We start from the raw sequence: 21,058 nt of genomic DNA, 5'->3' as shown, positions 1-21,058 counted from the left end.
CGATCGCTCTGGAAGTCTTTTTGGCGTTATAATAGCGAGCGGTGACTGTACAGCGGGTCCGCGCATGCGCTCTCGGAGCCCCGGAGCCGCAGGAGATAAGAGCTGGTAAGCCAAAATTCAGTTCCTGAAATCTGCAAAGACGAATTAAATTGACATTTACAACTTTATTGTCTTTGTAGCTGACATGAGCGTCTTTGACCCACATGGCTTTTAAGGGGGATGGACGTGTTTTAGTCCTGGGGTGAACCGTTTTGGCGTTTTGAATGTGATGAACCACACAGGCTTTTATCTTTATCATATAATGTTGATAATGGCACGCGCGGTTAATTGACCTACTCAGTCAAATGCGTCTCGATAACAAGCAGTCGCACCGCTGATAATATAAAACATTTAACATGCTTAACGCTCTTCAGATGTGACAATGTTGCTCAGTCGTGTAGGGGTTTTTGCCAGAATGGCTGACAATGTTCATTTTTCATTAAGTCGGAATTTCAAAACAATTGAGAGTCTGCTCTTTCACATTTTGTGCTTCAAGGATTTCAGATCCTCCGCCATTTTAACTGAAATGCTGTATTTTAGTCTGTGTGTTGGGGGTGAGGGAGTGAGGGAGGGAGGGAGGCAGGCTGGAGGGGGGGTGGGGGTGGCGGCGGACTTAGAAGCCTGCGCGTAAATATTGTTTCACTCATTTTATGGAAGATAATGGACGGCTGTAGAAAAGTTGCAAGTGGTCATACCTTTCTGTGATATTAAATTATTACATTATTTTTTCATTTGAAATGTTTACATCAATGATATATCCTCATAACAAAGGACAACCAACTCCTTTTATACCTTCAAATCAAATATAAAGTTGTAGTCACTTCATGTAGAGTAAAACAAAAATAAAAGAGTGATCCTTCATCTGTCTGTTCTGACACTTTTGACATAATATAAATGTTAAATCCTCATTTTTTTCTCCAGTGAGCCCTGTTCTCTATACTTTTCTTCATGGTTTGCCTTTCAGTGCTTCAGCACAAGAGACATGAGTGCCAAAGTCAACACGGAGGCTCCGTCCAAAGAACCAGACTGCACACCGATGGACACCACGTCCTCGTCTTCCGGCGAGACCATCCTCATCTGCGGGAGTGATGGTGTGGCCAAAAAGGCTCGGCCCCAGGCTCACACCACCACAGCTCTTCTCCTCCCAGGTGAGCTCAGGGTGGCAGCGTGCCCATGTGGGCCCTCTGACCAAGTAGCTGCGCTAAAAGTCATGTCCTTTACCTCCAAAAAAAAATGTTTTTTTTCTCTGTGATTAAGAGACATCAGACATTTTCACCTGTATTGGCACTTGTTTAAAGTTGTGTGTTTACATTTTTTAAAATTTCATATTCTAAAAAAGTTTATTTATATTGATTGACATGTCAACAAAATGATTTTTTTTTATGTCCATGCCTTCCTTAGCTCCTAGCCACCCGAAAGTTGAGGTGACTCCGGCTGTTGCCGTGGGTAACCCAGGAAAAGGAAGCGGGGCCAATGAAATGGCAACGCCCACCCTGACAGCGCAGGTGGGAGGGGCCTGTAGCATCGTCCACGTCCTGGAATGGAAGGAGGGGATGGCCATCCTGCCCAGTAGCAACCTGAAGGTAGGTTGTTTTACCAGGTTTAGCAGCGACGTCCACATGTGTACAGCAACGCCATCTGACATTTAATCTAGTACTTAGAACAGAAAAGGCATGTGGATACAGACAAATGTCAGATGCTGTATGGACAAACATGGCAAAAACATCAGGACAGTTTGACATATAAATCCATTATTGTTTGTGTTTGTAGTTCTGTGTGAGTGACGTAGGAACTCTGAGCACACTGATTACCCCGGGGACCACCAACAGCACCACTGAGCCAGCAGCAGGGACTTCTGGGAGATCTGCTGAAGCAGAAAGCACTCCCGACAAACCAGGTAGAGTCATGGTTACATAAGGCTGCACAGTCACATCAGGCGCTGAACACAAAATGCTGCATTTCAGCCAAACATTTCCACTTTGCACACGTGACACAGAACAGCCAGGGAATGTCACTGCCAGTTTTAAAATGAATGTATATTTCCTGCTCTATCATAGTCAGTGCAGTGATCTGTAAAGCTGTTTGTATGATTATGTCAGAATCATAGTGAATTGGAATAATAGCGTTTTACTGATACTACTGGTATGATCAGATTGTAATGCAGCAGCCTTCACACTACCTACTGTGGCAAAGGTGACCTGGCTAAATTAGCTAGCTTGCTACTTGTAAATTCTATGTGATGTGTGCATGGTGGAGACCTGGATTACTGGTTTAAATGTAGTGTACTAAGACTAATCAAGCAGCAAAAATGAGCCACTTTCCATTGATCCTCCAATTTAACTGAAGAAATAAACATCTTTGGATTAACTAAAGAAGCTTATTTATGTGAGAAGACACTCCCTATTGTCATAAACAAATAAAAAGTAACTGCTGTTCTTGTTAACTTGTTAGCATTACCCATGTGTACAGCTAACAGATAGCTGAGTACAATGTGTTTAGGAAAGGCTGGTCCACAGCAGAAACTGGTACAGAGAGAGAGGGAGGCATAATATTCATACACTGACACTGACCAATCACTGCCTTTCAATCTGCTTGGCAGTGATATGTATCTATTTTTGTACAGTGTTACATCTGTTTTATGTCCACATGTTAGGTGTTGGAGTGTAAAATTATACTAAATAGTGGGAACTGAGTTAACAATCCTGGCTTTGTTACATCATAGAGGGGCTGTCCCCTGTCCCCTTAACTACCTTTCAGTGTTCAGCATTTAAAAAAAAAGAATATCAGACGAGTTCCTGGTTTTTATGGTTTGCTAAATGTAATCAAGTACTCAACCATCTGCCAGAAAACTGCTGTATCACCAGTCTTTGTCTGAAGCGTCGTGTGTTTCCTGCCTATCAGAAGTGCTGGCTGCTGTTAGCTCTGTGCGAGGTGCAGCTGTGGAGCCGGAGAGGTTGGTGTCTGTCACGCCTGAAGTCCAGGTCGTACTGGGACAACCGCACCACGATCCCAGAGTTCAGAGAAACTACACAGAGGAGCTACGTAGAGACCCCATCACTGAGAAGTATGTTCCCAACAGAGGCCTAGTCTTCATGTTCACACATGCATCTCTGCATACATGTGCACACTCTGTCCTCCCTGCACTTCAGGAGGACTGTCGGTGTGGAGAAGGTGCCAGCAGGTGGGAGACTGTCCTCCATTAACGCCGATCACCTGAAACCCATGAGGAAGAGGAAGAGGAAGGAGTACTTGAGTCCATCAGAGGAAGACTCGGACATCGAGGGCATGGTGGAACAGCATTGTTATTTCTATTTAACATGCAAAGATAAAAAGTTGGATTTAGTCAGTTATGCATGACTATACATTAAGTTACATGGCGATTAAAGCCAAGATAGGTCAAACATCATCATGTTTGTTTTCACGCTCAAAATCTGCCCTGACTCAGTAACTGTGTTTTACAGGATGAGAAGATGGATGATTCCAAATCAGACATGCGACACATCAGAGGAGGTCTGGTCCTGTTTCGCTTTGTTTTTTCAACTCGTCTTATATGTTATCAGTTCTTTGTGCTTCTTTCTTTGTTTACCCTAAAATTTTTCACAGGACATCATCTGTTCATCTTTATCTTCCACCAGGTCTTTCTCTGACCTTTCATGGCACATGGTAGTGTAGAATTAGGTTATATCATGTTTTAGCTGTATCACAATTCACAACATATCACTTCTAATATGATACCTATCTTACTCTTATATCTCTTACACATCTCCTGACATCTTTTGTGTCTGCCTTTCACCATTAAGAATTTTCACCTATCTGTGTTCTTTCACTTCTCATTGCTTTTAGCATCATACAGTTTTTCATAATAAACTGATATTTCTGTTGAAGGTGGAGATAGTAAGACAGAGCAGTGGACGTGGCCCCAGTATCTGGAGGAAACCAAAACCATTGCTGCTCCTAACAAGCTTTTCCAAGAGGTATGTTTCAGTTTCTCAAATTGAGGTTTGAACCTAAACGTTTGACACACACCAACACAAACATTTCCTCTGTTTCTTGTGTCCAGTCCCAGAGAGTGCCAACAGTAAAAAACGGCTTCAAACAGGGGATGAAGCTGGAAGGCATCGATCCGCAGCATCCGTCCATGTATTTTGTCCTCACTGTGGCTGAGGTAAGGCAGATAAGCAGACATGCACTGGCATTGTCATGCTGGGCAGGGAGACCCCATTATTGAGGGGCCCGGTCACCTTGAATAGCCAGGATGACTGTTTAATAAGTTGACATTATAGCAGTTATAAAGCAGTTATTGTACACAGGTGTAGTTCAGTCCTGTGCTGCCCTCTTCTAATATACCATGTTATTGTGCAGGTCTGCGGTTACCGACTGCGGCTACATTTTGATGGCTACTCCGACTGTCACGACTTCTGGGTGAATGCCAACTCCCCCGACATCCACCCTACAGGCTGGTGTGAGAGCACAGGACACAAACTGCACACCCCCAAAGGTCAGAGGTGAAAACACTCTGCACTGCAGTGTCAGCATGCAAAAACATACAGTCCACCACTTATGCTTATTCTTACATTAGCATTGTTTTACTACCAGTGGTTTGTTTGATATATGATTAGTTAAAAGTTAGTACCATGAGCTCCTCTATACCAGAGTGTTCTACAGACAAATGTGAGGACATCAGTCTGACTGTTAAATCTTGGTGGGAATTAGGTCTTACAACAGGACAATGATCCAAAGCACAGCAGCAAGTCTACTTCAGAAAGACTGAAAAATAAAAGATTCAAAGTTTTGGCATGGCCTAAGTCAAAGTCCAGATCTTAAACCAACTGAAACGTTGTGGTAAGACCTAAAGAGGGATGTGTGTAATACAAAGACCCACTACGAACATGACTGTAGGAGCAATAACAGCATATGTATATGTTATAGTGAACTATATATCTATATATCAAAGGGACATAGAATTTTAATCAGTTTTCAAGCAGCTGATGAGTAGATTTTATTTTCTGTGGACCTTTTTCTCCCATATTTGTGGGCTTGGCTAAGCATGGCTCACTGCTTTGTACCATCTCTATATTTCAATGTAACAATACAACACCGGTATTCTTAATATTGTCACACAGATGAGCATAGTAAAAAATGTTGAATTGGTCTCCTCAGTGCTGTACTGTGTTTTTCTCTGTGTGTATCTTCTGTTTTTTCCTTGCAGGCTGTAAAGAGGAGGAGTTTACCTGGACCAACTATCTGAGAATGACTAAAGCACAAGTAGCTCCCAAAGAAGTTTTTGCCAGTCCTGGGAGGGTAAGTGCCACACGGATGGGTGAGATGACTGTCATTTTATAGTTTCAGTGAAACCTTCAGCTTATAAGGTGGTGTGAAAAAGTGTTTGCCCCTTCGTGTACCTGCGTTGCCACCTGATAACTGGTTGTGCCACCTTAGCAGCAACAACTGCAATCAAGCATTTGTGATAACTGGCAGTGAGTCTTTTCCAGCCAAGCAGCATCTGATGCAGCGTATGTTCTTTCTGTTTAGATCGATGTGAAGTGTGGTTTTGAGATAGGAATGAAGCTGGAGGCGGTCGACCGCATGAACCCCTCCCTCATCTGTGTAGCAACCGTCACCGACGTGGTGGACAACCGCTTCCTGGTTCATTTTGACAACTGGGATGACACGTACGACTACTGGTGAGTTTTTATGGCCTCTGGGGAATGATTGAAGCTGCTTGTGATGTGAAATTATATGTATAGGAAAGCAAATGTAAAAATGGGGATCTAATATTTCCTGGTTAATTTTTACAAAACAGTGTCATAGTGGAGCAGAGTTTAAAGATAGCATCAATATATTTACTTTCCAGTGGTTCAGATTAAAAGTCTCAACATGCCCAAGGATATCAACTACTTACAACTACTTACAGACAAGAGCAGGAATTTCTATAGTGTTGTATTTTAAAGGTTCCACATGAATACATTTGTGTGTATTCGTTGTTTTTTATCACCACTGAGTGAATGGTAATTAAATTGTACCTGATTTCTGGATGTTGTGATTTGTTTAAATGTGCAGGTGTGATGCCAGCAGTCCATACATTCACCCTATTGGTTGGTGCCAGGAGAGGAACCTACCCTTAACACCACCCCAAGGTGACCAGTCCGTTCCCTGTTAATCAGTAGTTTGATCATGTTTATAGACTCCGCATGGGTCATAAACTTCAAAAACAGCTCTGCCCTTCAGGTCCTCACACATGTCCTTTTGTCCTTTCACATGTCTTAAACTCAAATACAGATATGTGAATGTTAATGTTGTTTGTTTTTGCTGCACCAGATTACCCAGACCAGGGCCGGTTCTCCTGGTCTCGATACTTGGAGGAAACTGGTTCTAAGGCCGTGGCTGCAGAAGCCTTTAAAGTGGTGAGATTTCTCATTGATTGTGTAGCGATGGCAAGAGCCTTAAAACATAAAAGTAGTAAAAAACATACTGTTTGATGTGCCTTGTTGTAAAAATAAGGGCAGTAGTTGAATGTGTTTTCCCATCATGCCTTGCTCTGCCTTTAGCGGGCCGCCCACAGCTTCCAGCCTCAGATGAAACTGGAAGCTGTGGACAAGAGAAGTCCTGGTCTGATCAGAGTGGCCACAGTGGAGGAGGTCGAGACTCATCGCATCAAGGTGACAAGAAATTGTGACTTTGGAGTGTTTGTGCATGCACGGTATTTAAATGTGTGTCAGCGTGACCTGTGGTCCGTGTTCAGGTCCATTATGATGGGTGGAGTCACGTCTATGATGAGTGGATGGATTCAGATCACCCAGACATCCATCCTGTAGGCTGGTGTGAGGCGACCGGTCACCCACTAAAAGTTCCTCCACGGGACACCAAAATACAGCAGCCGCATGGTAGCAACCAGTAACACATCACTTAAAAAGCAGAGGCTGAGTCATTCCCCATAATAAATAGAAATAATTAATTAACCAATGTTTTGTGGCATCTAATGATAAGGCTGCAGGTTCATTTTTTTCTATGTGCCCTGTAGGTGTGAGGGAGCCTCCTGTTACAGGTCAGTCCACCTCCCCCTCTTCTGTTCCCTGTAAACCCATCAACCACCCCAGAACCAACAAGTACAGCTTTCACAACAGGTAAGCAAGGAACTCAACCCCTGTCCTATTACTCATCCACTATTACACACAACATTTTAACATATTGCTTCAAAGTGCACTGGAAACAAACTTCCATTCATCTGTCTTTAAAACAGGAAATGTCCGACTCCTGGTTGTGACGGTTCAGGGCACGTGACCGGTCGTTTCACTGCCCACCACTGCATATCAGGCTGCCCATTGGCAGAGAGGAACCAGGGCAGGCTGAAGGCTGACCTTTCAGACTCAGAGTGCAAGAGGAACCTATTCTTTGGTCAGAGGACCAAAAAGACTCATTACCGTGGCAGGTAAAGTGTGTGTGTGTGTGTGTGTGTGTGTGTGTGTGTGTGTGAATGTACCGGTGCACATTTGTTTTTGTCTCAGAGTAAACTTTTCCTCTGTTTAAAGGATTGGTCGTCCTCCCAAATACAGAAAGAACCAGCAGAGAGACTATCAGAGTAAGTTTTTCTAAATGCTAAATTACATCTTTATGTTGGTTGATTTTATTTTATTATTTTTGCTTTTAGTGCTGTGTTATGTCAGATATGTCCTGTTCACATGTGTAGTTAAAACGGTCTTTTATATAGATACTTCAGTTTAATTTTGAAGCAAGCTGCTGAGAGTATATTTGTGCATGTATTTATGCATGTATATATGTCTTTGTCTGTAGGCATGTCCTCAGAGGGTGTATATCCATCACTGTTCATGTCAGCTTTGAGCGGTCAGTCAGACAGGACTCTGTCTCTGTGCTGGGAGCAGCACTGCAAGCTGCTGCCTGGCGTTCAGGGCATTCATGCCAGCCAGGTGGCTGCATGGAGCGTAGAAGAGGTGAGAAAATATCAGTGTTTACTTTCATTTTTGTTTCATTTTGTACCTTCTGATGTCTGTTCGGATGATGTGAAATTGGACGTGTCTGTCCTGCAGGTCTTCAGGTTTGTTCAGAATTTAATCGGCTGTGAAGAACAGGCTCGTCTCTTCAAAGAAGAGGTGAGACCGCCATGTGTCAACGTTTAATTATTAACTCTTAACTATTGGAATAATTCTCATATTTGCTATACACAATTTAAAATGGAAAAAGTCCTTTGAAGGCATAAAATATTCTGAACAAGAACAAGCATTTTACTGAGAATTCTGTCCTATGTTTGGGTGGCCATGCTGTCACTTTAGTCATATTTAACACAGGACTCATTACCATGGCAACCAGGTCATGATTCTTCTCCTAAAGTAGTTTCTCTGCCTAAACATAACAAAGTGACTACAGCATGTGAAATGACTCTATAAAGAAAATAAAAAAACAAACAAAAATGGCGCCCTCCTCGGGAATCGAACCAGCGTCTCTTGTGTGTACACTCATGGATATCAGACAAAACAAGCATCTTAGCCTATCACCACCACCTTATTTGTGTCACAGATGATTGACGGGGAAGCTTTCCTGCTGCTGACCCAGACCGACATTGTGAAGATCATGAGTATCAAGCTAGGCCCCGCCCTCAAGATCTCAAACGCCATCCTCATGTTCAAGAGCACAGACGAGGGACTCAAGTGATCCAGTCCTCGCTTGCTGAGGGTGTCAGGTCGCCGATCATCATGTGCCAAATTCATTGTTTTGCAGGGAAAAAGACCCTGACCCCTTTTTCATGTGTTTACTGTCCTGTACCCATCAGAGAGAGGGAGGGGGAGGGGGGAGGCAAGGTCAAGTCAGATGAGGGTTATGAAATTATGCTGAGATTAGAAGAAGTTAAAAATCATTTTTTTCTTGGAGTAGTGAAGGAAATTCATATAAGAAGACAAAAGAAGTTTCAGAATTTGGTTTATTTTTAGAGCTGATGTGTTTGGTTCAGTATCAGGGTTCAATTATTACTATAAACCATAAAACACTGAAAATTTGCTGATTGGAAACAGATGAAAAAAGGTGCTACAATTATTGAATTATTATCCTGTTGCTGCCCACAACTATTTGTTCATGTTTTCACATTAATCTACACTCAGTACCTCATAATGACAAAGTGAAAACAGAAGTGAAAACAGCTTTTAGAGATGTTTGCAAATGTATTAAAGAGGAAAAACTGAAATATGACATTGACATGAGCATTTAGAGCATTTGCAACAACACTTGAAATGTGGCTCAGGTCCTCTCATTTCTCTGATTATTGCTGAGATGGTTCTACAGCTTGATCAGAGTCCACCTGAGGCACATTACATTGATTGGACGTGACTCAGAAAGAGACAGCCTCTCTATAAAAGGCCTCACAGGAGACAATATCAGAGCAAACGCCATGCAGTCAAAGGAACTGCCTGCAGAGCTCAGACACAGGATTTCAGCGATGCACAGACTTCTGCTGCACTGAAGATTATCAGGAGCACAGTGACTTCCATAACTCTCAAATGGAAGAAGTCTGGGACAACCAGGACCTCACCAAAAGTTGGTCGCCTAGTGAAACTGAGCACTCGGAAGGAGAAGGGCCTTAGTAACCTAAGTAAGAGACCAAGAACCAAGAGTAACCAAGAACCTGATGGTCACTGAGTAAGCTCCAGAGATCCTCTGTGGAGATGGGACAAAGTCCCAGAAGAACAACCATCACTGCAACTCTCCACTGATTTGGGCTTCAGACGATGTTCACCTTCCAACCTGACAATGACCTTAAGCACACAGCCAAGAAACCTGAAAATGGCTGTCCACTGACGGCCCCATCCAACCTGACAAAAGCTTGAGAGGATTTGTAAAGAAGAATGGCAGAAAATACAGAGCCAGGTGTGCAAAGCTCATTGTGTCAAATCCAAAAAGGCTCCAGGCTGTAATTGCTGCCAAATGGGCTTCAACTAAACACAGAGTAAAGGGTCTGAATATTTATGCTAATCTGATTTTTTTTTTAGTTTTTCCTTTTTAATGAATTTGCAAAAATTCTATTTTCACTTTGTCATTATGAGGAACTGAGTGCAGATTAAAAAAGTGAAGTGAATTGAAAAGTGCCCCCAAAATGGAGCCTGGGGGACCTCCACATCATTTCTGTTGCCATTGTAACTACTGTACCAGTCCACCAAAAGGTTTCCAGTTAGTGTAGCAGTATGTTTTGTCAGAGAGTGTTGAACACAGCACTTAGATCCGAGCCTGAAGTTTTCACCCCAATTTGTGTTTACCTGAAGGCCATTCAAGACTTTAAAAGACCTTAAAGGGGCAGTAGTTCCGTGTCAAAGACGGTTTCAGATTTCAAATCATTTTCAGGATTTTTTTTATTTAATATCTCTCTGAGTTTTTGTAAAGCTTCTAGAGACCATTTTTTAAAAGATTAAATTAGACTTAAAATAGATTTTTTTGATACCCCAAAACTTTTTCTACCTAATGATAGAAAACATAAAGTCCATTTGAATGCAGTTATTATTATTTAGCTTATCGGGGGGCGCAGCAACAGATTCTGAATCTTGTACTGTCAGTACTTTTACTTCCTGACAAAGAACTGGTGCCAGCTGAGACACAGTCTGGCTGTATAGAGGGTCATTTAGTTTAAGATGGTTAGATTTGATAAGAACCCTGTGCAGATTGGACAAAAAAAACCATCAGTTTGTTGTTGTTCTGACATGGCGGGTGGGGGGTGGGGGGCAGAAAGTTAAATGCAGTATATGAGGCAGGTGAGTGAGGCTTCTTTAAGCCTCATGTTTTGTGCAATAAAAAAAAAGAAAAACAGAAGTACTGTATTCAGTAACAGTGAAGGTTACAGCTCCTCACATGTCAGACAGATTGTTGCACTGGAGGAGTGTAGTCGAATAAGCTAGCTGCTGTTTTTAGTCTGTTTGGGTTTAGAGAGGAGGACTCTGCTTATTTTCCTGATCACTCCGAAGGACTTTATTTGTGTTACTGCCTGAAAATCCTCCTCACTGCAAACCCACCACCCCCACAGTGTGAAGTCTTTGATCATGGAGGAGCTGTGATGTTCAAAATGTTACCCTCTGCTCTGGATCAAGAGTCAAAGGACAGAAATGACACAGTGTTTGAGTTTTGTCTGTATATGCACACTTATTTTTTTAAACATTTCTAAAAGAGACTCTGCATTGGCATTTTAGCACAACTGTGAAACCCTAATGGATTTTACACAATGATAGTCCCACACTCGGTCACTAGAGAGTGCAAAAAACCCACATTGACGCACTCTACACAAATGTTTGGAATCCAGCCAGCGGAGCTCTCTGCGATTGGAAACTCATTCAGGCTGTGTTCGGGTGAAATGTTTACATTTTGTGTCAGCATTGGTTACAAGTACTGTGTTGAGGGGCTGATATCGTGAGGTGAAAGCTGATTGTCTTAAGGGCTTTTGGAATCTCAAATATAATACTTATTTGTGTGTCTCTCTGGTGGGATCTGTGTGTGAGTGTGTGCGTGTGTTCAGATAATCTTGGTTCACAAACGTCATTCAGTCCATATGAATTAATAAACGTCCAAAGCTGTCTTGTGTGATTGATGCTTCTTGGTCTCATTTGAGGGATCATAAGAGCTGTATTCCCCGTGCCTGTGCAGGTGTCCTCTGTGTTCTAGTGTTGACTATAAACTCACTTTGCTTATATCACATCCGGCCTGTTGACCGTATTGTCGTCAACAGTCCCCTGTGCTGGTGGTGGTGGCAGCTCATTCCACATCCTCTCCTGCCATGACTCCTTATCTTCTTGTTCCACTGCACAGGCTAGAAAAGCAGCCGTCACTGATAACCCCAGTGCTACTGGCAGACCACAGACAGGACACAAACTCAAATGACCATTTGGGTCAGATCATGCACAGCTAAAGCAGCAGCATGTGTACAGGTATTTTTTATTTTGTAATTTGGAATGAGGATGCTAAGAACTCTTCACATTTTGACAGTGTAATACAACTTTACATTCATTTTCTTGGCTGATCTTAATGTTTATTTACATGACTGGCATGTTCCCTGTATTTAATCACCCCCTGTGGCAATATTTGTAAACATTAGATCATGTGTATTATTTGAAAGCAAAAACCGGATGTGTGGACAGCCAGCCCTCTTCTCTTTAAAACACACACACACACACAGTGCCATTGAAAGTCTGAGTGGTTGCACCGCTTCTAGCCCTCCTACCTGACGTGTGAAACCAGTTCAGATCAGCTGCAGCCTCCTCGGGCTCTGACGGCTCTTTGACCTCAGCTGACTGCGCTCACCACACACACACACACCTTCACAGGTGCAGCAAACTCTACTCATTTCTAATGTATGTGCATGTTTTTCCTCTTGTGTGGGATAATTGTACATGTACCAAGGAAACTCTGGGTTCTGATCCTTTGTCTTATATTCTAAATAATAGACCTGTTACACAGTATTGCTATTATTACTACTACTGCTGTTATTATTAATTAGTAGTAGTAATACCTTAGAGTGGCTGTTAATAGCTATAGATATACAGTCTTGGGGAAAAGAAATGTATGCAATGTAAAATCTTAGACATTCTGCAAAAAAATATCACACAGAAAGTTACAGAGGAGGATAGGAGCAATAAGCTATTAATACACCTGCTATTAAATTTAATTATTTTTAATGTAATAAATAACGTATGATTTGGATCTTTGTCTCCAAATATCTCAATGTGACAGTTAATCTAAGGCGAGGGCACAAACTAAAAAACAGTACTTTTGTTTCATTTTTGAGTGTGTGTGTGTGTGTGGTGTGTGTGTGTGTGTGTGTGTGAGAGAGAGTTTGACCTCGGTCATCCCGTATGTTTGGAAAATGACACATCAAAATGTAAACAAGTTCACAGACACCGTGCATCCACACATTTATATTTCCATCACCTCAGCAGACATTAAGCGCTGTAGGCGGTCGCCTAGGGCGCCACCTGTTGGAGGGGGCGCTTCCGCAGGTAGAGAGCTGCAGCAGGCAGGCAGGAGTTCCCGCGGCTCACGACGCAAATCTCGCGCAAATCCTGACCGATGATTGCTGCGAGTATCATGTCAGAGTAGCGGAGCAGAGCATGCAGAGAGTGGTAAGGAGTCAATCAGTAGCTGCGGTTGAAAATAAGAGTAAAGATGGTCAAAACAAAGTCCAAGCTAAAACAGAGGAGTCTGACATTGGACCCGATTCCAAGTTGTAACTGATAAGTTATAAGGCAGGGGGGCTGGATTTAGTTGTTGTGAAGGCTGTCGCGGGGGTGGGGGGAGGTAAGTGGCACTGTAGTCTCGCCTAGGGCACCAAATGGCTCTGCTCTAACTATAACTAGACAGCCAGACCCTAATGATAGTACTGACATTCAGTGATTTATGATTTGTGTCCTTACGACATGTGTAACACACACACACACAAAGTCCCTCATTGTCTCTGTGTTGTTCCAGCATCTCATTTCTCACAAACCAGGTGTACCTGCTCCTTTGGATCTCCAGGCTATCACACTGAGGTCAGCAGTTCAACTGGACCTTTTATTCTTAGTCTCAGAGGTGGTGGGGTAGAGAGCTGTCAAATAAGGAAAAATGGGAAGATGCCATGTATTTTAAAATGTCTCCTCTTACAGGTCTGCGTCCTCAGTGGGAGTGGAATATAACATCCATGGCACATTGTAATGTGAGTGCACTGATATTTATATATTGATACTTACTCATGGCTCAAGCTGTTTGTTTTATATTTAGATTAAATTATAATTATTTTATTTGATCTGTATGTGTTGTTCTTTTGCAGCTGCGGGCATCTCCCTCCTCCCCTCATGATGATGTCAATCTGGGACCTTCAGCAAACCCACAGTCAGTGCTCTCATTGATTATATATCTGTCTTTTTTCATTGTATTCTACTGTCTCACATAGACTCTATACTCAAACTCCCACTGTGCAAGCCTCACTGTTGTGAATTTCAGTCTCACTCTTAGCATTTAAAACACATCCTTTCACAGCATTTAACACATGTTCATAACAGACTATAACAAAATATGTATGAACTTTCTGTGGGAGGCTCAGATCGTTACCATGTTGGCATCCTCCAAGTCCACCTTAACTCCTGGTTAATCCACATACAGACAGAGGTAATGCATGAATGGAGCTGAGGTAGATGGGCATTTGTGTAAAATAGGAGGCCCATTTTAATGAATATATTTATACTAACATTCTCTCAATTGTTCATATATATGAAGCTGTAAACCTGTTTATTTCTGCTGTAAAGTTTGACATTTCAACATGGAAGTGTGGAGATTAGTGTTTCGATGTATGTCAGTGGAGATTGATTCACTTTTAGAGACAGCCCCTATAGGCCACAGAGGGAACTACAGCTTTTGAAACTTACTCATGGCGTTTTTTGGAACATAGCGGATGCTGCTTAGTTACAAGGCAAACGTTTCATTTCTGCAACCTCCCAGACATAAGGCAGCTCTTCAGAATCAGAATTTATTTACAGCCTGCACCAAGCTTCTTTGGCTATTTTCTTGGTTGCCATGGAAACAGGACCTGCCCCAAGGCTGCTGGCTAAAAAAATGTTATCAACCACATTTTCCTAGTGAGGTTAAGTACACAGAGACCGACCCAGTGATACAGGGCCGGCCCAAGGCATATGTGAAATATGTGGTCGCTTAGGGCCCCCAAGAGCACCAAAAGTCCATGATAAAATACATATTTTATATTTTAAAAAATAACATTGATTAATACAAACAGGATGGTATGGTTATGATAGTGGGTATGTTACACACACAGTGCAGCCTATAGGATGATGAAGCATCTAATGCTGAGGTGGTGGTATGAAACTTTGCTTAGGGCCCCATAAAGGCTCGGGCCGGCCCTGCAGTGATACTTAAATATGATGCATTATTAATATGAAACTTTTAAAAAAATCCCACATGCATCAGAGTTTGTTGTGTGTCACCATTTCTTTCAGAGGGTTACTGTGTCATTTTATCTGCCAAACAGTACCATAAACTGATCTTTTTTTATATATATATCTTTTTTTCAGTGCCCGGCCTACTGACTTTGACTTCTTGGCTGTCATTGGCAAAGGGACCTTTGGAAAGGTAACACTTATCTGCCTATCTACCTCTTTATTGTTAAATGTATCTCCTGTTGTTGTTTTTTTTGTAGTTTCCTTGTTGGGACTCAGTTCACATATTCAATGGCCAAACCACTCACAGGTATTAATGGTGGATCCTATAAATGAATAGTTACCCTGTAGTGGCAGCAGCTTTATTGTGGTGACCTTGTGAGATAGCAGAGAGAATAAAAAGAGAAGCAAACTGTTGCTGACATTGCAACATTGGTCAGAGAGAGTCTACCTGCTGCCTGCCTGATCAAAATTTGCTGCACGCTTTATGAATGATTAACTGTACAGTTCACAAAGGCCTGACCAGCCAGCCGAACAGCAGAATATTAGAAAATAAACCTCAGAGTGTACAATACACTGTTAATAATAGTGGTGTAGTCAGCCTTTTTCCCCCCTTTTCCCGTGTATCAACACGCAGGTCGGATTTCCCCGTATCATCTGTTTCCACAGATCACATATCTGTGTTGCGTGCACTTTTTCGATGCAATGTCCTGATCGCAGTGCATCCAGATGCTGGTGCAGACTGTTTTCTAAACAAAAGGACTAAACTAAACAAACCTTCATGCAGGTCCTGCTCGCCAAGCTCAAAGCCGACAACAAATTCTACGCCGTCAAGGTGCTGCAGAAGAAAATCATCCTGAAGAAAAAAGAGGTGAAGAACACAAACATGAACAGTCTGAAGCTCCATATATTACACAGCACACATAGATGTTTTTAAAGTGCTTATAAACACACACATCAGGCCAGGACAGTAAGATACACCCCTCTGATTCATAACATGATAAGAAGATGAAGGTGGAAAATATGTCAAAACACGAGCCAAGAGGAAAGTGTGTGTGTATGAGAGTTATTAGTAAACTTTGACCCAGCAACATGATCTGAATCTTATCTAATCTACGGCTTGTTCTGTGCAAAGGACACATTTTACAGTCCTAAGAAAGTAAACTCGGCCACTTCACATCACACCGATCCTCCTTTCCTTTGTTTTCTTCTGCTCAGGTTAAAGTGTTACATGGTTCCTCCCTCTCTCTCTCTCTCTCTCTCTCTCTCTTCCTTGTTTTGTCGTGCATGTTTTTAGAGGAAGTGTTTATTTCTCACAAGCTGATTTTCTCTTAGAAAATGACTCTTATACTCATCATATATACAAATGATCAATGTGTGGGTTTTTCTCAGAATTGTGGGTGGGGGGGGGGGGGGGGGGGGTGGTCCCTAATCATCTTCGACACCTCTTTATTTGTAACTGAAAATATGTGTGTTAAAACACTAACAAAGTGATCCTTATAATAGCGGCATCATGAGAACTCATTCACATTTACTCCAGGCCAAACGCACTGGGGTTTCTTTGTATAAACAGGGTTCTTATTCTGCACTTCACAACAGCCAAACTGTCACACAGTACTTTGATTTTGTCCTGTATTCATGTGCATGTGATCGTTTTTACCGTTTTTGCTGTGTCAGCAGTTCACTACAGGAACAGGCAAATTAAAAATACAGTATGACAAAGCAATGAGCCACACAATTATATATATATATATATATATATATATATATATATATATATATATATATATATATATATAAGAAAATCATCTCCTTGAAGTACTTGGAAATTCGAAAATTTCTATTGTCTTTCATTTATTTTCGTTGTACACTAATGGTTCTTGTTCTTGTGAAACTGTACAGGAGAAAGAAAAGACCGCTACACTATTTTTTAACATATTTAGTGTTTTGTTTTTTTAGCAAAAGAACATCATGGCAGAGAGAAACGTGCTGCTGAAGAGCCTGACACACCCGTTCCTGGTTCGCCTGCACTACTCCTTCCAGACCTCAGAGAAGCTCTACTTTGTCCTTGACTACGTTAATGGAGGAGAGGTACATAAAAAAAAAAGATTGAAAGATGAGCAGAGAATCATTCATTTTTAAATGAACTTTAAATGCATTTTTAATGGGGACGTACAATTGATACGCCTCTCCATTCTGCACCCTTCATCATGTTGTCTCCACTGTGTGTCTGCAGCTGTTCTTCCACCTGCAGAGAGAGAGGTGTTTCTCTGAGCCCAGAGCGAGGTTCTATGCAGCTGAGGTAGCAAGTGCTATCGGTTACCTTCACTCCCTTAACATCGTTTACAGGTCAGAGTTGATGTGAAATGTGAGGTCAGTTCACAGATGATCCATCTTGATCCTTCCTGCTCTGACAGCCTGATCTGTTTTTGTTGACCGTAGAGATCTGAAGCCAGAAAATATTCTTTTAGACTCTCAGGTAAGTCACAGTGCACTCGGTAGCTCTTTTGATTGCATTTACAATTCCTTTAAAAAGTAATGCCTGTGTGTGTGTGTGTGTGTGTGCAGGGCCATGTGGTGCTGACAGATTTCGGGCTGTGCAAAGAAGGCGTAGAACCAGAGGGAACCACCACTACATTCTGTGGCACTCCAGAAGTGAGTACATACAAATTCAAACTTTGCTAGTAAATTGTATTTCAGTTAAGGCTTTTATTTCCCCACTGCAGATTATAGAGCAGGCTCAATCCAACAGTGACAACTGTAGTAGGGTTTTCCATCAGGGTCAATGCAGAAATAGGGAGTAACCTGGCCAGCCATCCTAACTCTTTTTCTACTCTATACAAAGAATTAGTCTGGTCCCTGTGGCTTCGAGCTGGGTTTCCAAGGGGCAGTACCAGGTATGTGATGTAAGCAGAGCCACAACCAGAAGTATCAAGAAAATGCAACAGTTCCTGACTGTTGTCTGGTTTTGTCCGTTTCTAAACTCTTGACTGGATCTACTGTATGTGTGGAGTTATGGCTGGCCAGGCTGAATACAGGGAGCAGTTTGTACAGACACAAACATTCAGATTATTAAAGGTTGTTTATCCTTTCCTTTCACTGAATTGTTTCTAATCTGTTCTGTTTGCTCTTTTTCTCTGAAGTATTTGGCACCAGAGATTCTCCGTAAGGAGCCATATGACAGGACGGTGGACTGGTGGTGTCTGGGAGCAGTGCTTTATGAGATGATTTACAGCCTGGTATGTGTATCTAGCTTTCTCACCATAATGAATCCCAAATTATAAGCTAACCTAGACAACCAATGGAAACGCCACGAAGCCTGATTTCAGATGTGGAGCTGGATTATCATCTATACATGAATGTCCATTACATTAAAGGCAAGCGGTCAGACAGTGCAGCATACAGTGCAAACCATAAATCCAGTGTCTCAGCCTGGGTCCATGGAGACAGTATGGGGTCAAAACCAGTGTATATTGTATTTGTACATAAATTATAGTGTAAATCCTTTCCTCTCTGTCCTGATGGCTGATCTTATCTTCTCACTCCTCTCCTCTTCAGCCTCCTTTCTACAGTCGGGATGTTAGCGAAATGTACGACGGGATCCTCCACAAGCCGCTGCCGCTGCCTCTGGGCAGGTCTGAAGCCGTCTGCTCTCTGCTGGTGGGTCTCCTCCAGAAAGACCAGCACAGACGCCTCGGAGCCATTGCCGACTTTGTGAGTCTGTTGTTGCTAAAAACGGGAAATTGTTCCCAGAAAACAGCTACAGGATAAATGTTTATAACAGCACTATGAAGTGTATCATATGTCCCTACTTTGTTTCCTTTTTTTACAGTTAGAAATAAAGAACCACACTTTTTTCACTCCAATTAACTGGGACGACCTTTACCACAAGAGAATCACTCCTCCCTACAACCCTGATGTGGTGAGTGCTCACGCCTCTTTTACTCTTTTACATGTTGCATAATTTGCATACAGCTGTGCCAGTGACAGCAATGAGTTCCTAAGTTTAGTCGCTATTATTGACGGTGTCATGGCAACAGGAAATACTCAGTCCTGATTGGTTGATTGGCTGCACCACACCTTTCAGTTTTACCAAGGTGTACCTTCGCACTTCCTTTCTTTCAGAGGGGCCCAGCTGACATGCAGCATATTGACCCAGAGTTTACCAGAGAAATGGTTTCCAGCTCTGTAGGCAGAACCCCAGAGTTCACTGCCAGCACCAGCGCCAGCAATGCCTTCAACGGCTTCTCTTTTGTCGGTGGCGACGACAGCTTTTTGTGAGATGCATATACCGACAAAAAGCTCCACGAAGTAACTTTAAACAGTTAGTTCGAAATAATTGTTGACTGAAGCGATCAAAACTCTTCGGAGTCAAAGATCTCACAAAAATAAGCTCTACTCATGTGACATTGGAGGAATCGGCAGGGATTATTAAAGTGTTGACTGCAGAGAAGTCATTGCTCGGATTGCTGAGACACAAACCTTTTTCCTGGAAGTCCTGCGTCTGTTGGCAGAGAAACATCAAGGATCAACATGAAGTTGTGCAGTAATCTTCACTCCTTTCTCTTACATGAGGCTGGATTTACACAAAAGACGTGTTTCACACATCAAAAGAAGGAATAACACAACTTTGTCTCCTTGTGTACATCCAGACTCGCTTTTGTCCGTCTCACTGATGCAATTTCACAGCAGATCTGAAAGATCCTGTTTCCTTTATAGCATAAATATCCTAACCAGTGACCAAAGTAACCAGAAAAGTGCTAAAAACGATATCAGTAACACTGTCAGGGTGTTTATTATGAGGACTGGTTTTGTTTTGTAACTGAGGAAAGTCTTCGTAGATTATAGTCTTTACTTTCAGTAGTTTATGCAACAGTATAAAAGTGTTGCAGTGAGGCTGCATCCAACATGCTGTATGAAAACATACAGTCGCATGTAGGTTGGCTTATTTACTGTAGTAAAGTGGTTCAGTGCCTTACAGTACTCAGTGCTGGCAATAATGGGCAACACAGTTAGAAGATGTAACACTGTTTATGTCTTGATCTGCTTTTAACACTGTAAAATATTTGAGTCTTAAATTCTTTAAAGTTAATATAATTTGTCCACATTTGAAATTCAGAGTTGGATTGTGAGATGATAAAGTCTGCCTTCATTTCAGAATGTAGAGGGAAAAAACTGAATTTTGACTGAAATACATTTTTGCAGTGGCTTTAATTTAGAACTCTGGATGAGGTTAAAAATTCTACCTATTCAACAATATAGCAATAATAAACAACAATATTGCTATATTGTTTATGTTAATAATAATATTCATGTTAAAAAAGCACCAATATATCCTGATCTTTGTTCTTTTTTCTTCCTGTAGATGATCTTAACCTTGTTCGTTTACCTTTTGCCTTTTCAAACTGCTGTTCCTGACTGATCCTGTAAACAGGGAGGCTGCTGCTGCTGCTGCTGCTGGCAGGTCATGCTGCCAGCAGCAGCAGCAGCCTCCCTGTTTACCGGATGAGGTTAAGATCAGTGTCATAGAAGACTGATGCCAACTGTAGGATGAATCCTGTCTCTGTCTCTGTGTGTGTACCTTACATACACAGAAAGCCTGTTAATAAATCAAACAGCTGTCAAAACATTTCCATGTACTTTTGAATGCCTCATTAAACATGACATGACGTGATTAAACAATGAAAAATGATTTCATCTCATCAGGTTACAGACAGACAGGGACTTAAGTAATGGTTAGTTTGAATTAAAAAGTGATCATTGGTTGTACTAAAATTTCAAATCTGAGAAAATGTGATGTGAACATTTATTATACAAGGTAGTCATCATATCATTATCAACTACAATGGTGTGGCTCACATTACTACAATAGGGATAATAATCGTACCATAATAGACATACAAAAAGTACTTTAACCTGTGGTACCATCAAGGCAATCAAGAGTCTTCACTTCAGGGGTGACTTTACTACTGTGTTATTTAGTTTCACTCACAAAGATCTGCATGCTCATAATAATCTGGTAAATAACAACTGTGTGATCACGTGGGATGCCACTGCAGTGACGTGATGGTCAGTAAGACTGGATTTGCTTACAGCTTTTTAAGGAGCAG

At 41.8% G+C, this 21,058-nt stretch overlaps 2 protein-coding genes across 3 annotated transcripts; both read left to right on the top strand.

Annotated features, from left to right (window-relative positions):
- The first annotated feature begins 73 nt into the window (after window positions 1–73).
- Window positions 74–10,554, top strand: l3mbtl1 (L3MBTL histone methyl-lysine binding protein 1). Its single transcript, XM_028409556.1, has 22 exons — window positions 74–105; window positions 1,004–1,187; window positions 1,441–1,622; window positions 1,810–1,936; window positions 2,941–3,103; window positions 3,189–3,327; window positions 3,501–3,549; window positions 3,925–4,013; window positions 4,100–4,204; window positions 4,402–4,537; window positions 5,249–5,340; window positions 5,572–5,723; window positions 6,100–6,176; window positions 6,358–6,443; window positions 6,588–6,698; window positions 6,782–6,923; window positions 7,061–7,163; window positions 7,280–7,468; window positions 7,569–7,618; window positions 7,831–7,988; window positions 8,085–8,147; window positions 8,572–10,554. The coding sequence occupies exons 2-22, from the start codon at window positions 1,022–1,024 to the stop codon at window positions 8,704–8,706; spliced, it is 2,514 nt and encodes an 837-aa protein (XP_028265357.1). The 5' UTR covers window positions 74–105; window positions 1,004–1,021; the 3' UTR covers window positions 8,707–10,554.
- A 1,656-nt stretch (window positions 10,555–12,210) lies between these two features.
- Window positions 12,211–20,577, top strand: sgk2a (serum/glucocorticoid regulated kinase 2a). 2 transcript variants are annotated; one of them, XM_028409557.1, is made up of 14 exons: window positions 12,211–12,347; window positions 13,489–13,550; window positions 13,665–13,714; window positions 13,829–13,890; window positions 15,084–15,141; window positions 15,736–15,819; window positions 16,908–17,039; window positions 17,185–17,297; window positions 17,391–17,427; window positions 17,517–17,603; window positions 18,092–18,187; window positions 18,507–18,662; window positions 18,781–18,870; window positions 19,074–20,577. In XM_028409557.1, exons 3-14 carry the CDS (start codon window positions 13,700–13,702, stop codon window positions 19,227–19,229), a joined length of 1,086 nt encoding a protein of 361 aa, XP_028265358.1. In that variant the 5' UTR covers window positions 12,211–12,347; window positions 13,489–13,550; window positions 13,665–13,699; the 3' UTR covers window positions 19,230–20,577. The 2 variants fall into 2 exon arrangements, with proteins under 2 accessions (XP_028265358.1, XP_028265359.1); XM_028409558.1 differs by having other exon boundaries at window positions 12,224–12,347; window positions 13,511–13,550.
- The last annotated feature ends 481 nt before the right edge of the window (window positions 20,578–21,058 follow it).

The sequence above is a fragment of the Parambassis ranga genome, chromosome 7, assembly GCF_900634625.1.
Source record: "Parambassis ranga chromosome 7, fParRan2.1, whole genome shotgun sequence".
In the NCBI taxonomy this organism is placed as follows: Eukaryota; Metazoa; Chordata; class Actinopteri; family Ambassidae; genus Parambassis; species Parambassis ranga.
This window is presented reverse-complemented; position numbering and strand designations above follow the sequence as displayed.

Excerpts from the sequence above, each read along its gene's own strand:
- l3mbtl1 (XM_028409556.1), top strand. The coding sequence starts at position 1,022 with ATGAGTGCCAAAGTCAACACGGAGGCTCCGTCCAAAGAACCAGACTGC. Across the intron at positions 5,724-6,099 it reads GATGACACGTACGACTACTG|GTGTGATGCCAGCAGTCCAT; the intron begins GTGAGTTTTTAT and ends TTAAATGTGCAG. Across the intron at positions 8,148-8,571 it reads CTCGTCTCTTCAAAGAAGAG|ATGATTGACGGGGAAGCTTT; the intron begins GTGAGACCGCCA and ends TTTGTGTCACAG.
- sgk2a (XM_028409557.1), top strand. Across the intron at positions 18,188-18,506 it reads ATGAGATGATTTACAGCCTG|CCTCCTTTCTACAGTCGGGA; the intron begins GTATGTGTATCT and ends TCTCCTCTTCAG. Across the intron at positions 18,663-18,780 it reads TCGGAGCCATTGCCGACTTT|TTAGAAATAAAGAACCACAC; the intron begins GTGAGTCTGTTG and ends CTTTTTTTACAG.